The sequence below is a fragment of the Monopterus albus genome, unplaced genomic scaffold, assembly GCF_001952655.1.
Source record: "Monopterus albus unplaced genomic scaffold, M_albus_1.0 scaffold232.1, whole genome shotgun sequence".
Lineage (NCBI taxonomy): Eukaryota > Metazoa > Chordata > Actinopteri > Synbranchiformes > Synbranchidae > Monopterus > Monopterus albus.
In genome coordinates this window covers 170,723-196,083 of record NW_018128112.1, presented here as the reverse complement: position 1 = coordinate 196,083, position 25,361 = coordinate 170,723, and the positions used below count along the sequence as shown (strand labels likewise).

At 40.4% G+C, this 25,361-nt stretch overlaps 2 protein-coding genes across 3 annotated transcripts in view; one reads left to right on the top strand and one right to left on the bottom strand.

Moving 5' to 3' along the window:
• The window catches only part of st14 (ST14 transmembrane serine protease matriptase), a 26,738-nt gene extending 21,730 nt beyond the window's left edge, over nt 1-5,008 (bottom strand). The window contains exon 1 of the mRNA XM_020620112.1: nt 4,666-5,008. Within this exon, the coding sequence (XP_020475768.1) occupies nt 4,666-4,686 (21 nt within the window). The 5' untranslated portion in view covers nt 4,687-5,008. The remainder of the gene's footprint in view (nt 1-4,665) is intronic.
• A 1,103-nt stretch (nt 5,009-6,111) lies between these two features.
• The window catches only part of aplp1 (amyloid beta (A4) precursor-like protein 1), a 32,050-nt gene continuing 12,800 nt past the window's right edge, over nt 6,112-25,361 (top strand). Inside the window, exon 1 of one of the 2 annotated variants that reach the window (XM_020620079.1) lies at nt 6,112-6,419. In XM_020620079.1, the coding sequence (XP_020475735.1) occupies nt 6,357-6,419 (63 nt within the window). In that variant the 5' untranslated portion in view covers nt 6,112-6,356. The remainder of the gene's footprint in view (nt 6,420-25,361) is intronic. The other variant, XM_020620080.1, reaches the window with a different exon arrangement.

Genomic DNA, 25,361 nt, shown 5'->3' with positions numbered 1-25,361 from the left:
ATCAATTACAACATCATGGCTGCGTAGAAGAAGGATCCGGGTACTGAAATGGCCAGCCTGCAGTCCAGATCTGTCACCCATAGAAAACATTTGGCGCATCATAAAGAGGAAGATGCGACAAAGAAGACCTAAGACAGTTGAGCAACTGGAAGCCTGTATTAGACAAGAATGGGACAACATTCCTATTCCTAAACTTGAGCAACTTGTCTCCTCAGTCCCCAGACATTTGCAGACTGTGATAAAAAGAAGAGGGGATTCCACACAGTGGTGAACATGGCCTTGTCCCAACTTTTTTGAGATGTGTTGATGCGATGAAATTTTAAATCACCTTATTTTTCCTTTAAAATGATGCATTTTCTCAGTTTGAACATTTGATGTGTCATCTATGTTGTATTCTGAATAAAATATTGAAATTTGAAACTTCCACATCATTGCATTCTGCTTTTATTTACATTTTGTAGTGTCCCAACTTTTTTGGAATCGGGTTTGTATATTTGGACCAGTATTCAGCATTTTTATAGTAAATTTCCACTGTGCAATATTTCACATTTTGAGTGTCACTACACCAGTCAGCCATAACATTATGGCCACTGAGAGGTGAAATGAATAACACTAATTATGTCATTACAGTGGCATCTGTCAGTGTGTGGGGTATATTAGGCAGCAAGTGAACATTGACCAGGGCCAAACTGTGATGGCTGATGACTGGGTCAGAGCATCTCCCACACTGCAGGTCTTGGTGGGTGTTCTTGGTCTGCAGTGGTTAGTACCTACCAACAGTGTCTAAGGACAAACAGTGAACCAGTGACAGGGTCATGGATGGTCACTGATGATGAGGTTGATCTACTGTAGATTGAAGTTTAAATTTCATTCGTCCTTTTCAAAAGATTCCACTTTGTTTGAATCTTTGTTAAAAAGGCTGAAAATGAGAAACACTGTACATTGGTCTCTATGAAGAGAAACATTCAGCAGCTACAGTGGTGATGTCACACCCAGAGTGGGGAGGCTGTTCTAAAAATGTTGGTCTAAAACATTATTCCTAACTTGTGCTCGTGACCACAGTTTTCACTCCTTTTACCAAGGTTTTTCACTGAATGTTCAGCATGTGTGTGCTCTTCCTGACAGTAGATCTTTGGAAGCAAATGGATTCACGCAAAATGCACAGTGATCTGCAGAGTGACACGAGTGCCGACAGATTGCTGCACTGACTCCTGTGTACGCGGTATTAGGAAGGTGGTCATAATGTTAGCGCTGATCGGTGCATAAGTAAAGTAAATAGCCGTCTGACTATTTTTAATGACTGATTGACTCTCTAAACATGCCAGACTGTCAGCCATATTTATCTTAACAGACAGGCGTGTTAACCAACACAACAGAGAAATTAACATCCTACAAACTGTGTGAAACTGGTTTGTGACTCAGTCTCTCACAGGCACAAAAGTGTACAGGTATCTTGCATGACCTATGTGTGTGTGACTAAAGCCGTTTTTTTCCCCCCATCTTTGCCCCATTATTTTCATTGTGGGGGAGGCTATAGATTCTTACATGCCTTCACCACTAGACAGAAATTTGTGATCATCTCTTTTTTCTAGCCACCTTCTAATTCAATGTGTTAATCCTTCCTAATGTTTCATGACATCACAGCAGGAAAACCACAGGTGTAAATAATAAAGTTAATAATGGATGATACGTCAGTTTCAGAGTCTCGGTGTTACTCATGCTGGCTCACTGTCCAACAGTCATGCCAGGACAAATCTAATGGGCTGGTGTGAAACAAAGGCCTAAGGAATTCTGGGCTTCAGCCATTTATTTTCATGTCTCAGCCAGGCAGTCACGTTTCAGTCAGTCGGGTCCAGCAGCAGCAACACCACATCAAATCCCCAACCCCTAGTCTTAACTGGGTGTGGACAGCATTGATGCACTACACAACCATCCTTCTTGTCTGTCGCACAGGTGCAGCCTGCGGTGTGGTAAGATCAGTATACCGACTTTATATTTTGTATCATTTAAAAAATAATTGATGATTGACAAATAATAATTCAAGTAAAAGGTGTTCCCTTTTGAAAAGCTTTCATATGGCTGGTCTGTGCTCACCAGCATTGATCTATCTTATCAAGACACACCAGCCTGGAGACTGCAACCAAAAGCGCAAATCAAATGAAAGTCAGTCACTGCTATTTAGGCATCAGTGATCTCATAATTCCTTTCAGTATGGAGAAACATATACACATACAGTATCTCTTAGCTGGCAGAAGCCTCAAGCAGCCTCACCATCAGCCAGGAAACTGAGTATGAGGAAAAGTGGCGCTACACCTCGCTGTTCAAAGTGGAGCTAGGCTGGTTGGGAGTAAATAAGATGACATATCATCCTCACCCCAGGTTCCTCACTAAGGAACTAAGCACGACTGAAGCAAGAAACAATACTGCTGTTGCCCTGTTGTGGAGGCAGACTCCCATATGTGCCCAAGGATGGCTAAAGCTAAAGAGCCCCGATAATGGGGAAACAACACAGTTACAAACAATTAAACTTGTTTAACATTAAACAGTTTTGCCAGTATTTGTGAGTGTATCATTCAATACAGTCAATAAGAGACATCAGCGCCACGTTCACTTCACTTCTGTTGCTCAGTTTCAACATGACTACCATTGAACTGTGGGATGAGATGCAAAAGGAAAGCGGTATGGCCTTGCCTGAAGAACTATTCTTTGGTTTCTAGGCTGAGTTACCACACAAACTGAGAGCAGCCTGACAGCATTAACCAGAGTTCCCATTTGATCCAGTATCTACGAGTGACCTTATTAAGCCATAAAATATTAACAGAGGCAAAAACGTTAATTTTTATCAACAGTTTCACTAATGCTCATGCAATTTAAAACAACTGAGAATCAAAAAGAGCAGAAGTATAGCATAGCAACTTTGGTCTTTTAATGAGATTTATGTACAGCATTTTGCAACTTTTCTAATGGCTATTTATAACTTTAAATGTTAGCTTTGTGTGGTCTATCCATGTAATGTAAAAAAGATATTCTATATATAAACATAATAATAATGTATTCATCCATCCTGTTATGACAAATTATGCTCCTGTGTCATGAAGGTTTTGAGTTACTTACAGTCGATTAAGTACTTTATCGTACTACAGTGAGTATTTCCACACTGTTTTCATGAAGCTGCCAAAAAAAAGGTTGACTTTGAGAGGAACTGCCTTTTCAAAGAGATTTTTATCTTCCTGCCCATGCCCGGTGTATTTCTTAACCAGGACTGAATTATGAGTTAACATGAGCTGTATTTACATAATGTATGCATGATCCAGGTGAATTTGACTTATACGTTTGGCAAAATACCTGTTGTCAGTTTTCAGATCCTGTTTTTATTTAACATACAAGCATGGTTAAATATTAAACACAGGTTAAGAAGCATGGTGATTGTTAGTTAAGAGGCTGTCTTGGTTGTTCTAAAAAACAGTGTAACTCACTGTAGCAATAGCTTTTATTCCATGAAAACAATTGCAAAAGGTTATAAAATATTATATACGTTATACTCAAGTAAAAACCTTTTCTATCAATAATTCAATATTTCACCAAGAAATATGCCTACCAGTGTTGTCAGTGCACACAACAGCCAGTTTGAAACGTATGAATTTCTAAATGGTGTGAATGCGACTCAGTGAGTGAGGCTACATAATGCCTTAGGCTGAGAAACTATGCCATTTGTATTTTAGGATTCATCACAATTAATGATATTTGACCAACTTTAAATCAAAAGAAATGTTTCCATATGTTCAGCAAAAACAAAAACAGCCATGTAACAACTATTAACACAGTCTGACTGAGGCTTTCTAGGCCTCGATGCATGTTTCTTTAACAGCAGGATCATTATCGCATCCAGATCACAAGCATTGTGTTGGTGAGTGGTATGTATATTAGAAGTAGATACTTACATAGAGCAGCTCATACCGCATTAAGAAATTTCTCTCTAGAAAATGAACTTTATCTGATAAACATCAATGTGAAGTCAGCAGTGTCTGATGATGCCCCTATCTTATCTGATGGCATTTTACCACAGAAAAGTATAACTTATTACTTAATAACTTAATGAAACAAGTATGCTGTAAGGAATAATAAAAAGGAGATTTGAAAAAGATTAAACATAACTTGGAAATACAGTGAACTATATTCTGTACAAGGCATAATTTATAATTACACACATTTACAAAAACCTCTTTTTCTGAAGGCAAATAAATTAATTTCTCGTTTTCTCACACTCATATTAACATTACATTCTCAGCTTTCAACTTTAATATCTGTCTTTAAATGCCTGGCCATAATATAAAAAAAACCCGACAAGAGGACTAATTTTTAAACATTAGTCAAGTGGGCCTAGTTTAATCATTCATTCAAACATCCCTAATACAGGGAAAACTCCAACATAGAAGCTGTCAAAGTTTCAGTGCATCCCTGTTCAAAATGTCAGTCACTACATGTAGGCATCTGTGTGTAAACTCTCATTTAGACACAGCTCCTACACAAAACAGAAGATCTACTGCAGGCCCAACAAACTCTGGAGACGTGGTAAAATCTTGTCACTGTTAAGAGGAACAACGGGCGGTGACCGTCCCTAACAGGAGACACAAACGTAGACGTGTGACATTTGACTAAACTTACGTCGTATCTGGCGGAATTCATCTTCCAAAGCCGCTCCAAATGGAGTCCACCAGGATCCCAGAAAACTCCGTTTGTTTCCTTTCACTTTGTTCCCTTTTCAAAAAGTGGTGAATCCAAATTAGTAGCGCTAAGAAGAGTAAAAGTGATTGCTGTCGTTGGAGCCAGGCACCTGGTTAACGCCTCTTCCTCAGGTGTCACAACCTGGAAATGTTAAAAACACCTTCTGTAGAAACCACGCCCCAAATACCTGGAGCTACACAGGAGCATGCAGTGGGTAAAGCCATGCTCCCCATCATCAGGTAATGCTCCAGTGATCTGTCAGACCGCAGCTGATATTTGTCCATGTGTATTCATTGACATGTTAAGGTTACAGGGCATCGATAATCGACTACCTGCTGCTTCTCACTTTAGGGGCTTCCTGCAGCTATGAAAACAGGAAGTGTTTATCTTTATTTTCATACTGTGTGTTCCCCCTGCTGACCGTTTGTGGATATTACTGCCAAAAATGGTGAATCATTTGTGGGATTGTACATTACATACTTAAATGATCTCCTTACAAATAAAATTAAAATGTAGGCTGCGTATTGACTTCGGTTTCTGCATATAAAATACAAAATATTTGGTGCATTCGTGTATAATTAACATTCTAAATTTTTCAAAATAAGAAACTGCAGGTTATTTCTCAGTGGTTTATCTTGCAGTATTTTGCAGTATTGGCAGGTTGATTTAGTCTCTTTATAGACAATTTTGTGAGAAAGAAGTTTTTTTAAACTTTGTTATTCCTTTAATCATTTTGTTACACATTAGCTTTATCTTCTGACACTTGGATAGTAAATTGCACCGAATAAGTCACTGTTTAGGATATTTCATCACAAAGAAAATGAAAAGTATGAGGAGAAAATTTACAATCGCTACATTTTACACTCTCCTATTTAAAACGCAAATAAACAAAATGTATGTTTATGTGGTCTCTTTTGGATTTAAGATAATAAGATATATTTTCTTATGATCCATAGCATCATATGGTCATCATCATCAGGTGATCTCTTGATTGTAAGTGGAGCTGTCATATTTATCCGTATATGTAGTGTGCTTTTTGTTTATATGTATGTTTGTCTGAGGAAGGCATTCAGGGTCAGAACGTTGCATCAATAAAAATCTGCGGGCCTGCAAATATCGGTGTCTGGACAACTCCTTTTCCTTAGAGATATGACATCCAGATGTGATCTGATTGCCAGCTGTGAATTGTATCTTGCACAGTGGACCAGGTTCAGGATGGCTCCATCATTTACCTTAAGCAGAAGTGACTATAAAGAGCGTGCATTTTAATTTAGGGTAGATTATTCCTTTAAACTGTAACACTCTGTGAACCTGCCGTACATTGTCAACCCGTCACCACCAGATGTCGCTCTTCACCAAGCCACAGCGAGGACGCCGTGAGAAATGTCTGTGATAAATACCCGCAGAAATAGGGCTTGGTTCTGTCAGACTTCATCCACATAAAAGCCCAGGCTGCCATTGGAGAGCCCGTTGGCAAGAGCGATCAAGACGCAGACGCAGGAGATATCGCAGAAAGGCGCCGACGAACGCAGTGTCCATCACTTCGGCTGATGTAACCTGACGTCGTATGTTGGACTCAGTTATTTTACAGTAGCAACTTCGTCAAAAAAGAGACAAAATAAGGCGAGAAAATGGGACATACCGCAATACCTGTATTGATGGCTGTATTGTTCTATTGTGTGTGGGAAAACGAGGTAAGAGCAAGACAATCTGAATCTTTTTCAGCGATGGCGCATTGCATTTTTTTCTGTATGTTTATCTGAAAATCTGTGCACGTTTTGGTCAAAATGCTGTAATTTTGCTTGTGTCGACGTAGCCACGCATGCAGCTCCTCATATCTCCATATTGCTGACACGCACCCTTATCTAGGGCAGGTTTAATTTGTAAATGCATCCTTGAACACCGTCCTCTGTCAACAAGAGTAATGGCACACAACGTCCACTAAAACGCAGTTATAGTGAAAGGATTTGTAAATACTGTAATAAGATAAAAATGGAAGCCCACACTCGGGCTCATACACTCGACATAAATATAGGAGACTTAATAAATATGTGCTTTACGGTATATCTGGCTTGCTGCGTCAAGTTTGGGCCTGTATCTGACACAAGGAATGTTACAGGCCTTACAGGCCAGGATGGATGGAGAACAAATCCCAGTTCGTTGCATCCCATCTGTCCTTATCAGGGGCAGAAATCAACTTGGATTCATCATTTAAAGGAGTGGTGCAGCTCCTGAGCAGGATGAAGTCACGGATATTCCTCTTCCGTTGTGTTAGGTCCTCATAGAATAACACTGAATAAATTAGAAAACTCCAGTCTTACAGTGAGAATCAGGACCTTGATTGTCAGCTTTTCAGTGGCTCATCTTCTGTCATCCCTCCATTTTAAAATGCATGTGATTAAAGTGTTTAACAGGGGATGGGTTTGATATATCACTGGACATACAGCATGTGGGAGTGATGCAGAGTATACTAATGAGAGATATGGGATCATCCTATTGGCATCTGTCTCCATCAATAGCTAGAGAGGAGAAAGTGAAAGCCTCTTGTATAGAGCCACAAATCAATGGGCCACGTCCTGTCTCATCATGACTAACAACAGAAGCAAAGTTTGATGGCCTTTATTTCTCAATAACTCCTCAGGTATCCTTCCGTCGTCTCCCTCTGTAATAGCACTGAGGCATGAATTCAGGTTGGAGCATGTGCACTTTCATGTAGGAGCAGTTTTTGGTGGTGTTTGAGGTGGGTGTGAATGTGGAGGGGAAATGAGGAGGGAGGTGGAGGGAGGATGAGTCATGATCTCCCAGCTGGAGCACTGGTGCAGGTCAAATACGCTTTCCCATCTGGAAATAAAGAGCGAATGAACCTGCTCCTGATGCACAAGATCGAATATAGAGCTTCCGTTGGTTCAGAGACTGCCAAAGTTCCTAAGAGGATTTGTGAGATGTGTATTTATTAGCCATCTTATACAGAGGGTCTGTAAGTCATAAAGCCTTTCCTCTCATTCTGAAATAATTTCACTTAAGAGCCTTAGTGGGATTTACTGCTATACTGAGGAACAGGCTTTAGTGTCATACAAGGACACGTGCCCATGAAGGTTTCCATTAAAGATTGCACTGTGAGAGGGTTGGCTGGCTGGATTACACAGTGGAATTAGTCCTAATAAAACTATCAGTTTCCCCAAACTTACTCAACATTCATTTGGTTGAAAAATTAGGCAAATGTGTTTTGACTGCTCTTTAACAGTGTAATATATATTGTTAGTTCATTAGGATATTGTCTAAATACAGTATAATTACACTTGTAAATGTAATTTTCAGACAATCTAAATTAGCAAAGGACAGTGATTTTTATCTGAAATACAAATTTGGCATCATTCTGGGTGTCAGGTTGTGTGCCATACTTCAAGTCCAGAAATGGCTTCCCAGGTATCTCAGGACCTGTAGTAGCCCCCAAAGCATTTAGCTAATTGATATACTGAAGTGTTCCCATTCTGATACTAAAGGTTATCCATGAAAAGACAACAAAAACAACCGCTTTAATAGCATACTCTAACGTCAGCGGGGAGAAGAAAGAGCTAAGATAACAAAGATAACATCAAATGTGTTGTGTTGTGTGTGTTGTTGCCTCTATGCAGGTTCCACATACTCTTTGAAATCCCATCTTTAATAGACATGGGCAATTCATAAAAATGTAATTTTGTCATAAATACAGATACAAATTTGTCAGCTTTGTAAACAGTTCATGGAGTTTCATGACAGTATTATATTTTTATCATTTTTACATGAAGTGATGAAGTACCTTGATATTTGCTGGGTTAACAAAGAAAATAAAAAGCTCAGACAGCTTGTTTTGTCCAAAACACTCTCAAGCAGTCGGTTTACTGTCAGAGAAAAGTACAGCCAGCCAATATTGTTGGTGTTTGGATTTTTTTTCTTTTTTTTTTTGCTTTAAAAATTACTTAAATGGCTCTTTAATTACCAAACCTGCCAAACTGATTATCAATTTATCCACTAACTTTATTTTAGCTATAGTCATGGCATGAAACTACATATTCTAGAAGATTTTATCCATATCATACAACCCTACCATATTTAACTGCCTGGAAATGTCAGGGTTGGTGAGTGAAGCTGCCAACAATGTCAATGGTGAACTCAATTATAATGCCAGAAGAGATGTAGCAGATAACTTCTCTTTACTGAGCACAATAAACAGTACACCATACAAAAGTGCAGAAAGCACACTCGAGTTGATAATACCAGTCCAGGGTCAAAGTCGGCAAACTCACACAGCCAAGGAATCTAAAGCAAAAGGTCAGAAAGGGGAGTCTGATGGTCGGTGCACAGTAAACAAACAGAATCAAGAGGGTTAGGCAATAATCGGTGGTCAAAGGCAATCCGGGGTCAGAACAGTAAATACAAGCAACAAAAATAATGCTGGAAAGTCTGATCGGGAGTCAAGAACAATCTAGCAGCTTTCTAGTGTGGGGAAAAGCTGCTTATAACGGGGTGAAAACAGGTGTAAACAGTGAGTGTTGATTAAAGTAAAAGGTTCGTAGCTGTAATATGGCTATAACAGGAAGTTGTGTCAAAATAAAATCACGAGACCGGAAACAGGAGGGACAGAATCATGACAGGAAAATCAGTGGAGAAACTGTTTTTGGATAAAATCATCACGTGGCAATATCTTGTTTTGGCCAATCAGGAAAAATTAAATCATTTAGATTCAGGTACCTCATCGTGGTGATGCATTTATAAAAAAAACAAAAACAATAATTGAATACTCTTAATATTGTTACTCATAGCAGTCCTAGTCATTGATTTGTAACGTTGTCTGCTATGGTCTAATACACTAGGGACATTAACCAATGCTACTCCTTTAGAAACGGTTCTGATATTTGACAAATTTATACCACCTTGCAGCAGCCTGTATATCATCATACCACCCAAAGTTTTGCTCTTTTTTAAAATCATAACCATTAAGAAATCCCACTGGTGTTGTGAATACTCACTTAACAAAACACAAAGCCCGACTTCCCCTAGTGAGCTCAAACAAAAACTCCCACACACAAAAGTCAGATTTAGGAAATAGTCATAAGTTGAGTGCACTTGTGTGTACTTATGATTTAAAAATAAAGGTGGTGGGGAGCATGAGGGACTACAGGTATGCTCAGCTTTAGTCAACTTATTTATCAAGATAAAAGACTGCAGTGTGAACCTGAGCCTGAGCGTTCCAGCTCATCGAGGCTGCTGGAGAACAGCAGCAGCAGACCCAGAAATGAAGCTACTATATCTACAGGTTTCTGGAAATGTAGAGGCTCTGGGAAAGCATCCAGGGAGGAAAGAACGGGAGGAGAGAGAAAAAGGACAGGAAGCATATTTTGGTGTATCTGGAGATTAAATAAAACTAATGAGTCACACATTTGCTGTGTACAACCCCCTCCCATCTACCACCACCACATCACCACCAGCAGCAATATCAGGACTTGTGCTGGAATACAGCCATAAAGACGGATGCACCTCCCACCTCCATCTGATTTTCGATGCAGTAACACAAGAGGATTTGTTAAAAAAAGAGAGATAAAGACAACCAAATCTCTCTCACACACACACACACACACACACACACACTGCCTTGCTTAATTAATTTTAGAGCCAAGTGATAATCGGGTTCCACTAATGGATTCCTGTGCGCTTGCTATTCTCTGCTATATCCGTGTGCCAGTGGGCATAAAACGTGCAGTTTTATTGTCTCACATTTTCTCCCCTCATTCTCTGTATCTGGCTTCCTTTCCAAATTTATAAAGTGCAGTGCACACACACAGGACCTGGATTAAATTCTGCAGAGTCATTGTCAAATCAGAGCCACACTGTACCAGAGGAAAGGAGTGCTGTGAATGTGCTTTAGCAACTGAGCTGTTACCAGAGGTGACAAACTAACTAATGGCACACCCTTTGGATCAACAACATCGAAGCAGCGTCTTGTGTTGTGTGATTATTGGGGGGATTTCATTTTAATTGTTGCTGAGACTCTACGTCTCCAGGCGTAGAGTTCATCCAGCTTTTATTTTGCAGGAAAATAAAATGACATTAACTGCACTATCGCTGTCCTCAGAGGTTCAGGGAAACTGCCAAATCCTAGTTTCAGTGACTCAATCAATCTTGCCTTCTGGCCTTTGAGAAATACTTCAAGTTACAGATCTTGTTTGGAAAGGGAGTCATTCCCAATTCAGAGATTAATCATATTTGCTTGAAAGGTTCATAACTTTGTCATCTCTGTAGCCTGTCATGCATAAACTGATGCACTGTAATTGATAAGTTCATTTCTGTCTTCCCAGGCTACAGAGCTTTTTGTAAGTTACATATAATCAATGATTAACAAAAACAGAACTTAGATTAAAGCTGCTTTCAGTTTTAGAAAGCTTGCTTTCATCATGACAGGTAGAACAAGTCCTCAAATCGATTTGAGTACTTGCAGATCAGATATGATTGCTTGCACCTGTGTAAAAGCTGAAGTCCAAATGGCACTGTGTGTGTTTGATGTGTGTACAGTAAGAGTCTGCGTGTGTGTGTGTTTGCACATGTCATAAGTTTGTCTAGTGTCACCCAGAGGGATTGAGAGGCTAGCACAGCCATCCTGATCACATCCAGCTCTGTCTCCTCTCGGAGTCTTGCAGCTCAGAGATATCACAGCAGGCCAAGGTCTTCACATCCCACATAACTGCCTCAACAAGCCTAACGCTGTGGATTTCTGCAGAAAAGTTTAACGCCAGGGCAAAGGGAGATGTTTAGTCCTTCCCCAGCCAGTGGGAGGTTTCTGAGGAGCCGACCCGCCCTCCTGCAAAACATCTGCAATGTGGCGATAACACTTGTCCTCCATGTTCAGGAGGGAAAAGAGAGAGTGCAGTGAAAGAGATTTAGGCCTGGTGGCGAGAGAGAGAAGGGGGATTGCCTTGGCACGGCAGATGATTTGAGAAACGGAGAGCGTGAGGGTGAAGGAGGAGAGAGTAAGTGATGTAGAGCATGTAGGATGTTAATGTGGGTTGCAGGGTGGAGTACATGCTAATGTAGGAACCCAGCCCTATTGCTGCTCAGCCGGGAAAGCTGAGAGATCCATCTCTGTCATGTGCATGTATTCACAGGTGGCCTTGAAATGAGACCAGGGAGGACAGAAACAGAAAAACCTGGTGGTCGGAGTGAAGCACTGAATTGCATGAAAGTAGGAAATCTAATTTCCTTAACGGCCCTGGCTGCAGGGTTTGAGAGAGTGTGGGGTTGCTGGGTCTACCAAGACTGATCAGACCAGTATTAATATTCTACAACAGAGCACTAGAAGCTGTTATAGAGGGATGCGGGTGTACCTTTTGGCAGAGTGTTTTTACTCTGCCATAATTTGCAGCATTGGCTACAAAACATTCATCAGAAGGACTAAGAGCTCATTTCTAAATAAACAGTTGAAATGTAACAAAGGTACAGTGGCATTGTTGGGTAGAAATCACTCATATGCATACAGTTAGGTCACACACTTACAAATAACTGAATTATACACGTATTCACAACACGCTTGCTGCTGTATAAAGATGGCATGCCACACAGGCTGCATCAATTATTGAAGGCCGTGGAAAGGTCTGGGCTCCCGCTTGTCGATGGGACTTTAGCACTTGTCACGCACCATTTCAACACTCCAGCACCATTCCTCTATATTCATGCTACCTGATCTTTAGTTCCCCACCCCCTCCGACTTCCCCGCAGGCCAGGTCCACGCCCCAGTCTTGTACTACAGGACACAAAAGATAACCCCCACTCGTGTTTGTCCCTTGCCTCCACCACCTCCATCTCCTCCTCTTGGTCCCTGCCCCATCCTCCTCTGTTCATCCCTATGGCACTCCTCACCCCCTCCCCATCCACTCTCTCAGCCTCTGCCTCTCCATCTTCTTCAGCTATTCTTAGTGGCAAGAGACATCTTTTTTCTTTCCTTAGATTTTTTTGTAATGATTTATGCCTCCACCTGAGTTTTAATTTTATTTTTTCTGCACTTTCCCACTCTTGTCTTTTTTCTTTATTCTTAATATTTTCCTCAGTACATCAAATTCCTTTTGACCAATGTCCTAACATTTGTCAGAATGCTTTCTGACTATTCACTGACAGCTTGTTGCATTCAGCTGTAAGCTATATGTGACAGCAATAAAGTTAATTGGCATTTCGTGTTCAATTAGGACATATTTTTTTACATCAAATAGGCAGTTTAGTTTAAACTCACTAATGAATACATATATGATCAACCAAAGAGACATTTTTTTGTTCAGTATTTAAGAGAAAAAAATGTGTTATCTCCAATGTGGTACCTAAATCATTGCCAGTAGTTGTTTACCTATCAGTATTACTGGCTTCCAGGATGGAATAGAGGAGTGCACATTTCAGCAAAGCCATTTCAAACTTACCCTTCCTTCCCTTCAACTAACTGTTGTCACGGCATATGTGTGGATGCTCAGTATTCAGCACAACCCAATTATAGATTCCCCAAATGCTGTCTGCTGTTGGCTGTGCCTAGGTTTTGTACAGTATAGCTAGTGTGCTAGACTAGATAGATAAAAATATAGATTATATATAGATAACAAAGAGACTCAGGTGCTACTGTGGCTGCTGTTAATCATCAACAATGGGATTCAGTCAGTGATGGGGAGAGACGAGTAGCATTTCATTCTTTTCTCAGCTCAAGGTCATTATACTTGCCAAGATCAAGCTATTAACAGCCAGTATTCACCCAAGCTTGACTGACAAGCTGGATACTTCAAATGAGCCTGGCTGTGGTTTGGAAAAAGAATGTAATAAAAGTACAAAGCACAAATGGAGGTTCCAGGCCCCAGTGAAGGGTCTTTTTTCTTTTTTTGCAGATTGTATCGGTCATTAACCCTTTTTTCTTTTAGACAGTATGTAGTGACATCATTGCCTGAGGAAATGAGATAACACTAATATTTAATCTGCTGAGTGATTCTGCAGCACAGACCAGCAGACTGCATAGGCAGCATGCGTTATTCCACCAGTGTGGCCCCAGTCTAATATAACACTCAGAAGGCTAAAGCAAGACAGGACATGTCAGCCTGACATGATCTCAGTTATCATTGTTTTTGTCAGTGGATTTATCAGACTATTTTAGTGCTACTGGAAACATCTAGGGCTTGCGTTGAATATTGTGTCGTGGCAGTTTCTCTTCCAGATATACACTCACCGGCCACTTTATTCGGTACATCTGCTCCACTGCTGATTAATGCAATTATCTAATCAGCCAGTCACATGGTAGCAACTCAGTGCATGTAGATACTGTATGTGCATGACGATCTGCTGAAGTTCAAACCGAGCATCAGAACAGGGAAGAAAGTTGATCTAGTGGGATTTTCACACACAACCATCTCTAGGGTTTATAGAGGATGGCCTGAAAAAGAGAACATGTCCAGTGAGCAGCAGTTCTCTGGGCAAAAATTCCTTGTTGATGCCAGAGGTCAGAGGAGAATGGCCAGACTGGTTCGAGCTGATAGAGAGGCAACAGTAACTCAAATAACAACTTGTTACAACCGAGGTACGCAGAAGAGCATCTCTAAATGCACGACAAACCTTGAGGCAGATGGGCGGCAGCAGCAGAACACCACAGCGGGTGCTCCACCGGTGATCGAAGAACAGGAAACAGAGGCTACAATTTGCAAGGACTCAAAAAAAGTGGACAACAGAAGACTGGAAAAACATTGCCTGGTCTGAGTCTTGATTTCTTCTGCTGTGACATTCGGATGGTAGGGTCAGAATTTGACGTAAACAATATTAAAGTACATATCCATCCAGCTTATCCTGTATCAGCGGTTGGTTCAGGCTGGTGGTGGTGTAATGATGTGGGGATATTTACATGGCACACTTTGGGCCCCTTAGTACCAAGTGAGAATCATTTAAATGCCACAGCCTACCTGAGTATTGTTTCTGACCATGTCCATCCCTTTACACCAACCTGGTACTAGCAAGGGATGTGCCTGATAAAGTGACCAGTGAGTGTATATCAGAGAACTCAAACAAACAGACAAAAATTGTCAATACTGAGAAACCAAATTTAATGTTGCAACATGACACATTCGTAGCAGAAACCTTACCAGAATGTACTTTTATACAAGCAGTCAGATACAGTTTAAAAGTCGTCTAGCATTGTGCTCTATGTTGCAGTTTCATCCACATAGGCAATTCTTTGTTTTTCTCAAATATCTCAGCTCTGTACTTATCAGCTGACTGTCTATGGACTACACGGCATTTGTTTAAGCACAAAAACACATCAATTTAATCAATAATCATTGACCAGCAACATTGTTTTCACCAGTAACATCAATTTCCACAACAATTCAGAGCTGGGCTTTTAGATACAAAGGAAGATGGTCAATTCAGCAACAATATTGAAGACAATTATTGCAGACCTTCAAAATTAAACATGTAGCATCTCATGTTCAACAAATGGATAGCATAGCAGTTGTGCCTTGCTACTTAACATTAATTGAGGAAGATGGTAAAGTCTTGGGAGGACAGATAGTAGGTGAAGTTGATAACAATTTAAGGTTCAAGATTCACTTTACTGTCATTCAACTATTTACCAACAGGTACACAGCAGAAACGTACAAATTAAACAAACTGAAGTAAAATGGAAAGATCATTTGTAACATGCTGGTTGTGTGACCCTGAAGCACAGGGATCCGAGGGAATCAGCTTGATAAGTGCTTTTATTATGAATTGGCCTTCATAATAGTTAATATTTTTGTCAAGTGACTAAAGTGAGTTATAATTATGTTGTATTTTTATTTAATTTTCACCTTTGTTTCTGGAGTTATGCACCTGCTGTCTGAAGGTCAGATGCCTTGCCTGTTGTTTATATTTGTATGAAACTATTAGTGAAATGTTATTTACACTCTGTAATTGTACTGTGGTTCACAATGTATACCAGGAGGAGACAACATAGCCAACATAGCAGGGCCCAGTATTGCATAAGTAATTTAAGTGGTGTGTAAACAACCAGTAGGCAGTGATAAGAAAAGCCAAACAACCATTAAGCCAGCAGCAACCTGCCGAGGATACGAGGCTGAGCCAAACATATGAGGACTCTTTCATGTGAGAAAGAGAGAGAGAGGCCAACTGGTAATGAGCAGGAGTGAAACAGAGAGAAAGAGAGAGAGAGAGACTGAGTGACACACTTGAAATTCTGTAGGGAACCAGTTGCTACGGTAACAAGGAAGGTAGCCGACTCTTGTGGGTGGTGTTACCATGACAACCACCCTCAGTGGCCAAGTGATGCTGAGAGGGAGAACGTACGAGCCTAAAAAAAAAACATGTTTATGGGTTTGATGGAAACAAGGGAAACAGATGAAGTGGACAGCAAGTGAGTGGAAGCTGTTGTAAAACGTGGGAGAGCAACACCAGGCACATTGAGCGCTGTTCCATCAAGTCTGTCTTTAGAAGACCCTTGGTTTTTGTTTTGTAAATGTAAGTGGCAAGCCAGTCCCATTGGACCCAGAATTAGCTGTTTATCCTGCTGTTCATTAACAGAGCACCTTATTTCCATGAACAGTAGGCCTATGATGCAGGGCACCATGTTCTCCGAGAGACCTGGAGTGTAGCTGTCCCCCTCAGTATGTATTTAGACTTCAACGGAGTCAGAGTAACCCAGCTGGGTTTGGGCTCTTTTATGAGCAGTAGTGTTCAATCTAACCTCTCTCTGGGAGATAAAGACCAGCTTGTTCCCATTGTGGCAGCACCACATACCTGCAAATGAAAGCAATAAACCCACATGTTGTGAAGTTGAGTTAAATGTAATGTACAGTACATACCATTACACTTAATGTGTTGTACTGTTTATGGTATGGATCTGGGGTCCCTATTGTACCACTAATAAAAACACTGATTATTGATTTTAGCATCCTGGTCACTCCCCCACCTCGACAAATGTATACAGTATGATATAATATTAATAAATACACACAAGTACACATTACTCTGGCTCCACCTCACCCACCTCACATTCTCCTCATGAAGCTCACCCAACATACAGTATATAATCTCAAAGCCTCCTTTTCATAAGATGCGTCTACTAGGCAGGCTCCCAGGGGAGCTGACACAGCCTGATCAGAATTGTGTATGCGCATAAATAAGAGACAGAGGGAAGAGCTATATGAATGCTTTAACCTCTGTTCTCTCTCCATTCTGCCCCTCCTCCCACTCCTCAGTCACCAGCCAGCGTATTATGTGGTATATCTCCCTATATTCTATTGAAAGTCTCTACTTATTTATTGCTCTGCCACTATATTGTATATGTATATTCAAGTCAGCACAGTAATTAGTTTGGCCTGCTTAAATTTAAAAGAAGCAATTACAATTATAAAAAGCAAGATAGCAGCACCGGAGGTCATGAAATGCATACATTTCCCAAAGAGCTCATCATTTCCTGAAACGAATATGAGCAGATAATTTAAAATTTAACTTACAGCTTTTCACTTCTGAAGCACTTTCATGTGTTTCAAGTGATAGAGTTTACTTCAAGATGCTGTTAGCTTTAAGAAAATTCTCCAGACTGTGTACTTGTATTAACAAGACTGAAATGCAGAGTAGACAAATCTGTGTGCAAGACTAAAAATATGCAGGAAGTAAGAGGAAAAGTAAAAGCAGAATTTGGGGGAGAGATAAATGTTCTAAAGGAGAAAACCCAGATCAGCAGCAAAGGAAAGAGTCAAAGATAGAGTGAGGCACTTGAGAGGCAACAAAGGCCCGGGGTGTGAGACATAAAGGAGGCAAGAAGAAGCGAATCTTATTGATGCTGGCTGACCGCTGTTTGTCAGAGACCTTAGAAAGACAGTCTGTTCTTAAGTGGATCAATTATTACAGTCTTTTAACCTAAACGTGCCCTCGTTTAGGCTTTGAGATTCCCTTAATCTACTTAAAACATGCTCAAGGGCATTATGCTGTTGCTTTAAGACCGCCAGTCTTATCTCCCTCTGCATAAAATGCAGACTAGTTCAATACTTCTCCAAACTGTGAAATAAATGTGTTTCCTCTTTCTGAAACTGAAATAGTGTTACTTTCCAATCTCCTTTAAAGTGTTTGGTTTTGAGGTGGATTACCAGTTTCAGAAATCCAGCTCAAAGCTCGTCTGTCAGCCGTTAAAATGTAGGAGTGCTTCGATGTCAGAATTGTATATACTGCTCTTGTTTTGTCGTAATCTCAGGATAATGATTATTTGACATATTTGTGCGTTTTTCATCATTTGAACCAAGAGGTTTTGGTCTATGTGGGAGAAATACAACAACTGCTTGTGGGATATAATTATCTTATATACACTTTTGCTGTGACACTACACAACATACACTTGGTAATAGAAATCTGAACCTCTGAGTCCTAGATATGACTCAAACCCTCTGAATGTATTTATCATATAAAGGCAGATTTGGAGAGCCTATTTGCATTGTGTCAGTCTCAGTCTGCTCGCAGAAAATCCCTGATTCAGTGGCAGTTGTGTTGACATTAGGATGTTTCAGATGGACCTGCAGTGTTCAAATCTCTGCTAAGCCGCTGATTCCTTCAATCCCCTGAGGTGGCTCTTCAGCTTGAAATCACATCTGCAGGCTCACAGTGTTTGGCAGTAATATATTGGCATTCCCATGATGTGTTGCTTAACTTTGAGAAAGGTTCAACAGTGTTATGTAACAGGAGAAATTCATCAACAGGGCTACCAGAAGATGAAATCATTCCAGTTTGAGTGTGTTGAAGAAGTCGGATCTCGCAGCCATTTAGTGTTTCAGGGGCTGGATTAATGAAACATCATGATGCAGTTGACTGTCACCTACGTGTCTGCTGGCGGTGGCGGTGGCAAAGAGAATTGTGGAAATGGTTAACTATGTTTTTGTCTTTCTGGACAGAAGACGTGCGTAGCGTGGCGTCATCATGGTGTGTGACTCAGAAGAAGCATGTTGTAATGTGGGTGGAAGCCTACTCAGTGCAACACAACTATCACAGTCACTTCTCTCATTACGAATATTGCTCAATACCAGCTTTCCATAGAACTGGGAACACCACGCATGATATCAGTCTTTTTTTATCTGTGGGAGTTTCCTGTTTTGCCGTACTGATTGTATTGGAGTTTTTTTTTTTTTTTTTACCACGGACGCAGCTGAAAGACAGGATGTTTGTTTTTTTTTGTTTTTTTTAAAGTAGCTTTAACAGCATTGTCTGGCAGTAAAATCCAGGTGTGTGCACAATGAAGTTGAATATAAAGAAAGAAAGAGAGAAGCAGGATGTGTGAAAATTAGTCATGTGAATCCCAGTCGGGAAAGCTGAAGTTTCTATTTCTGTGGGTCTGGAGCTTCGGGTGAGACCCATGGTTCCCCTGTACATCAGGGAAATTCAGTGGGGGAAAGTAGCTAAGTATATTTACTCAGTTACTGTACTTAAGTGCAGTTTTGAGGTATCTGTACTCAGTATTTTTATTTTGTGCTACTTCATACTTCACAGCATTTTAGAGGCAAATATTATACTTTTTACTGCACCACATTTATTTTTATATCTTTAGTTACTAATTACTTTTCAGAACCAAATTAATACAAACATTACAGTATAATCATAATACTTTATTGACCTCTGGTGGAAAATTCACAAGTTACCCAGCAGTAATTCAAATCATAAGCTTATAGGCTAGTTAAATTAGCTCCACCTTTATCAGCCGCAGCACTGAATGTGATGTACACAATGATGCATCAGTAATTATAAAACAATAATATGATATACTGTACATGAATGATAAATGTTCCGTTCTGCAAAATGAGTACTTTTACTACTTCAAGTATATTTTGGTGCTAATACTTTTGTGCCTTTATTTAGTTAACATTTTGAATGCTGGACTTTTACTAGTAACAGTGTATTTTTAGACTGTGGTATTGCTACTTTTACTTAAGTAAGACATCTGAGTACTTCTTCCACCACTGGGGAAGTCTGTATCCAACTAAGAGCATGTGACTCCAGCAAGACAGTGTGACCTTTACAGAAGAGGAAAATCATTCTTGACTCTACTATTCCCCAGCTGCACCAGCCTCTAACGTACTAGATGGGAAGAAATAGGCTAAAGTACCAGAGTGGTAAAGGATATGCCACTCTGGTACTGGATCAACAGTCATGAAACGATTGGCACTGCTGGCCTCCAGATCTATGGAGTCTCTTGCGGTGATGCCATCTGACATGTCCTCTATTTTAAGCTATACTTGAAATGAAATCAAACATTGAGAACTGGCTTTGGCTGCTGTTTCAGACCTAGATGAACCCTGGTGATTATAGGGCCATCTGCTCCCAGTGTGCCCAGCTGGAGGCTGGACCGCTGTAATCTGGTCGGATGAAGCCTGACTTGGGGGATGCAGCAATTTCTGCAACCTAAAGCCTCTGTCACAGTGGTTGGTTGTCAAGAACTGAAATTAGTTATTCGGTGTAAAATTCAGTTAGTGACTTTACAGCTATATGTGATCTGCAGCTGTAGAACAGTACATAAAACACAGTGCAATATTTTCCGCTCTGCCCATCAGTCTTTTCTGAATAGAAAATTAATGGCTTCAATTAGCCATTAGTGAGAGATGTATGATGAGTGTCAATGTGCAGAGCTAACCTGCTTTATCCTCCTTTGTCCCTTCTGCACAATGAGAGTATGGCAGACTAATGTTGCTACTCTTTAATAACTACATGCCACACCAGGAAGAAGGCTGATGGAACCTATGAATAATTAAGCAGCATGATTACAGTGATGAATGCTCCTAAATCTATCTGGCCATTTAGCACTGGCCCGGGGAGGGAGGCCAAGCAGCAGAGTGTCAGGCATTGTGTGAAAGCTGCTAAGGAGGGAGACAGAGACAGAAGAGATATCAAGGATAGGACGGCTGGGGTGGATTGAGCTCAGCCTTGAGAGCAGGAGGAGGAGGAGGGAGAGGAGAGAGGTGAATAGGGAGAAGGAGCGAAGGAGGGGTCCAGAGAACAGGAAGACACCCACTATTTAGCCATCTGGGCTGCAGAGACACACAAGGACATGCACAGGAAGGCCTATTTTAGTATGTGTGTTTTTCATACATGTAAGAGTTATGCATTGGTGAGGCCCATTTGTACGTGGGCATGTTCTTCACATGAGTGATGGCAAGCAGCCAGTGTACAGTGTTATACTAATCAGGACTAGAAATGGCAAAGTTCCTAATTTGTAGTGCACTGCAGGTAGATTTAATTCTAACTACTGTAAATTCTAGTAACACTTGCCATATTGAGGATAAATGTAAAATATATACATGTTGATGCCCCGAGCTTCAACTTTCCAGTTGATGCTTAGCAGCTAAGTGTCACTCTGTGTCATCTTTTAAAGACACATTTCAGTTATGTCAAATCACATAAAACAGACAGTTGTCAAAGCAAAGCCCAGGCACACAGAGCAATCCTAAAAGTTGTCTTTGTGATGCATGGCTGTTTGATTACATTGTCACTACATGATGTTTTGGTTAGATGGGATTTCGGTTGCTAAGTGGAGTTTAGCTCCTCAGGGGTCTGGTTCCTGTAGTTAATCATCAGGTGCCAAGCAAGTTCTCTACCGTATATCTCTGGCCAGGGAGTTTGTGTTTATGTAGCAGCTAGTGTGTTTTCAAGTTTAAGTTGATTTATGTGCTGCTTTTAAAAACACGGTGTGTACCAAAGTGCTTCACACAGCACAGACACGGATACACACATATCTCATGTATACAGCCACATAAACAAAGGCCATATACTGTATCTGAGATCATTTTGAGCTTCCAAAATAACAAAGGCAGCACAAAATATATGAATTAAATTAAGAACAATGAAAGGACAAAGCTGAATCAAAAATAGAATTAATCACAGTTGTATCCGAGGGAATACAAATGCTTCAAGTGGTATCAAAGGCCCTGTATGACTGTGGCTGTATAGAGAATATAACATGACATGTTGCTCCCAACACAGCAGCAGTGAAAGACTCTACACCTACTTAAAAGCCTCTGATGCCCTGATGCATTTATGGAATTAAGCTCCAATGTACAGTCTGGCAGCAACTTGTAAAAGCCGACAAATGATGGGTGGGCTCCTCCCCTCTCCCTCTTCTGCACTGGCTTGGCTGCCAGGGCCAGGAGATTGCATCATTACAGAGGATGAAATCATCCTGCAACATTAGGGTGGAACAGGTGCTGAAAATTTAATTAGAACAGGGTGGAAAATGCTGGATGAACATGTTAGGGAACTGTCCTGGCCCCAAACTCAGCCCTGACTGACAGATCTATTGAAGGCTGTTATTATGGGTGTTCCCTACTGCAGCAGAACTTCCTTTATTAGAGGGATATCTCCAAAAATATAATTAACCAATAACCAGCTGTTCCACAACTTCTGGTCCAGTGCACAGTGGGATCTCATCCCTGTTGGATCAGTTAGTTTTCGTGATGCTTACTGCTGTGGAGATGGTGGTGGTACACATGTAATGACAAAGTAATCAGCACTGGTTGTATTCAGCTAACGTGGAGCTAAAAATAAGCAGATAAAAATATCCAACATCAATGGAGCTAGCTCAGGCAGAGAACCTGGTGAAAAGGCAGAAAGCCAATCAATGTCTGGGTTTATTTCATTCACCAGGTTGTTATTAATGATGCAGTGCCCACTGCAGTGGGGAGCTGTCAGGCTTCTGGGCTGTCTGCCTGTTCAGCCTCATCAGCATTAGGACGTGATGTGTAGGATTCAGAGTGACTGGCTGCCTTACCAGCCTCTAAACCACCCCCCTCCCTCCCCAGCCTCTAAACCACCCACCTCCTCTATGCATGCAAACTGTACTGTACAGGGACGCTTCAGTACACTACAGTATTTCTTCACTAAGACACTGAGAGCAGCTCTGCAGTTTCTCGTTTACTGGAGAAGAAGCTTGATTGTTGACAGATTGCAGGGCATTATTGTGAAGCCAGCTGGATCAGTGTGCCTTAGTTTCTGGTGGAAACTGGGAGTATTCTGAGAGACTTACACTGCCATGAACACACCACAACAGTCTTAACTATCTAGTCTGGCATCAAAACGGAAATTGTGTACCACCAAGACACTGAAAATCTTTGACTACATGCTTGTCGGTCCAAAGGGAATTGCGGCAATAATTTCTAAGTATAAAACATGAACAAAACAGCTTGATGAAGACACAAGAATGTCTTTCATTCACTGTAGCAAAAGCTATTTTTAGCTGTGAATAAAAGCCTCATTCTTCACAACACATGACTATTGTCTATTTAATCTGTGTTGAATACAGTAATGTGCCTATTAAAGACTCCAAAGCATTGTGAATCAAGCATGTTTTACTCTTTATATTTTTAGAAATAATACCTACAGTACCGGTATTGGTTTCTTTTTTGATAAATGAATAACAATAATTAAAAAATAAAAGTATGTTTTCAAATAATGCTCAGTAATCTTGTAATATGTTGTACATCATCCCAACTTAAATGAGGCTACAGCCATGCTAGGCACAGCAGTGCTTTGAGATAAATCCTAATGCTAGCACGCCAGCATTTTCACATGACAGTGTTATCATGTTCATGTTTATCATTTTCTACTTTATCATATTTAACATCTTGGCTTAGCACATCAGCATGCTGACAGAATTACCACAAAACAGTGCAGTGGAGGCAAATGAGATTGTCACTACATTTGCAGGTATTTGATCATAAACCAAAATATGTGCTGTAAGTTTATGATGTGTTTTTATGCAGCTATGTGATACAGTATTTTACAGTTCTCACTTTGGCCAGATCTCTCTTGTAAAATAGGCACATTACAGTATAGTACCTTCCCTGCTTCACCCTCTTCCTTTTGACCATCTTTACCATGTAAGCTTTACACTTGGTTGACTAACCAGTTTGCCATTTAAACAAGATTATCAGTTTGGCATCACCTCTCCAGTGTCCTGTTGCACACACAGCACGTTGGCTGCATATGTTGTCTAGGGCTTAATAATAATAGACATAATGCAGTTATTTAAACTGAACAAAAGGTAAAGTCGGATGTATTGTAGCTTTAATTGTTTGGCTTAATTGTAAAAAACTATATAGTTTAGTGGGATACAGTAATTAGGTTACCATGTCACTACACATGATTAAATAAGCAGAGCAAATGAAAAATCATATATTCTTGAAACCAGTAGCCTGCGGTCAATATTAACAGTCACTGGAGTGAAATGAGATTTTTATCTGTCGTATCTGGATTTAGGCACAGTCTTGTCCTTTGTTTTCCCACAATCATTAGTGTTGCATTAATTGATTTCCCAAGTCAGGGTTTATTTTGATGAAAAAGAGGTTTGCAAGATGATGAATCTACATCAAGCACTTTAAACAAACATGCCAAATACCGCAAAGAACATTTATATACGGCAAGTAATGCTTCTATAAACATTCTCACTATTTTTGGACAAGAATAAACAGGGCTGACACACATGGTGACAGTTTATTGTGAGAATACAGTGACACATTTGTATGAAACCTCGACTGTACAAAGGCACTGGCATTCACACAGCAGAGCAGAGTGGGTCCATGTGGCGTCAGCCTCTGAATGACGTTTATGTGATGCTGTCACTGTGGACATCTGTAGTGGTAACCTACAAGTGGAGAAGGAGTGATCATACTGAGTCAAAAATAAGCAGCCATAGAGGAATAGACCAACTAAATATACATCTTAAAACTCTATTTCTTAATTAGGGATTATCATGAGAGGGAGATCTACTCTGGTCCCAGATCAGGCTGAAAATTGGGTATGCAGCCTTGCCGTGCTGGAGGTCAGAGCCTCAGGATCCTGATGGACTGATATTGATTGGGAAAGGGGGGTGGCATGGTGATACAGTTGCAGTCACTCAGCATTGATTTTCTGCAAGTGCAGTAGTGGAGAGCAGGCAGCGTGAGAGAGCTGGATCAGAGAGAGCTGCCAGGTTATCTTCTCAAATATCCGGAAGTATTTTTCTAATTTTTTTTCTTTATGGCACTGACCTTCCCAGAGTCAAGAGATATGCCTATTTAGACATTAGCTCAGCAGCCACATGAGACAGAATGTTTCAGCAGTGTTTTCCTGTGCTCATCCAAATACTGTACACTTACTGGTTTAGTTTTCTAGGAAAATCCAACAATACTCTGAAGCTAGAAACAAATGAGTTTAAGTAAAAACTGTTACCAGTCTCCTAGTATAAAAGCATATTATAGGTATTTAGATGTTTTTCTAGATGTTTAAATAGATTTTCCATACTGTCAGAACTTTAATTTAACTTTGGGGTAGTTATTAACTTGTAGGGACTTGAAACTTGCTTCAGATGGGTAATCCATCATGTTGAAGATGTCAGCAGGTGCTGGCAGCTAAAATTATAGAATTGACTCTGAAACAGCAGTGTTTTCAAAAGCCCCCGGAAGACAAATACTGGGAAAATATGTACATCAAGAAAAAGAAGAGGGTCATTTTGTAGCATTTAAAAATGCATTGCATTCAAAGCAGAGAAAGTAAAGTAAGTAATCGCCACTTAATGATAACTAGAAAACATCTCATTCTGAGTACTACTGTAGGGTTATGGTCGTGGTTTAGAAAGAGTG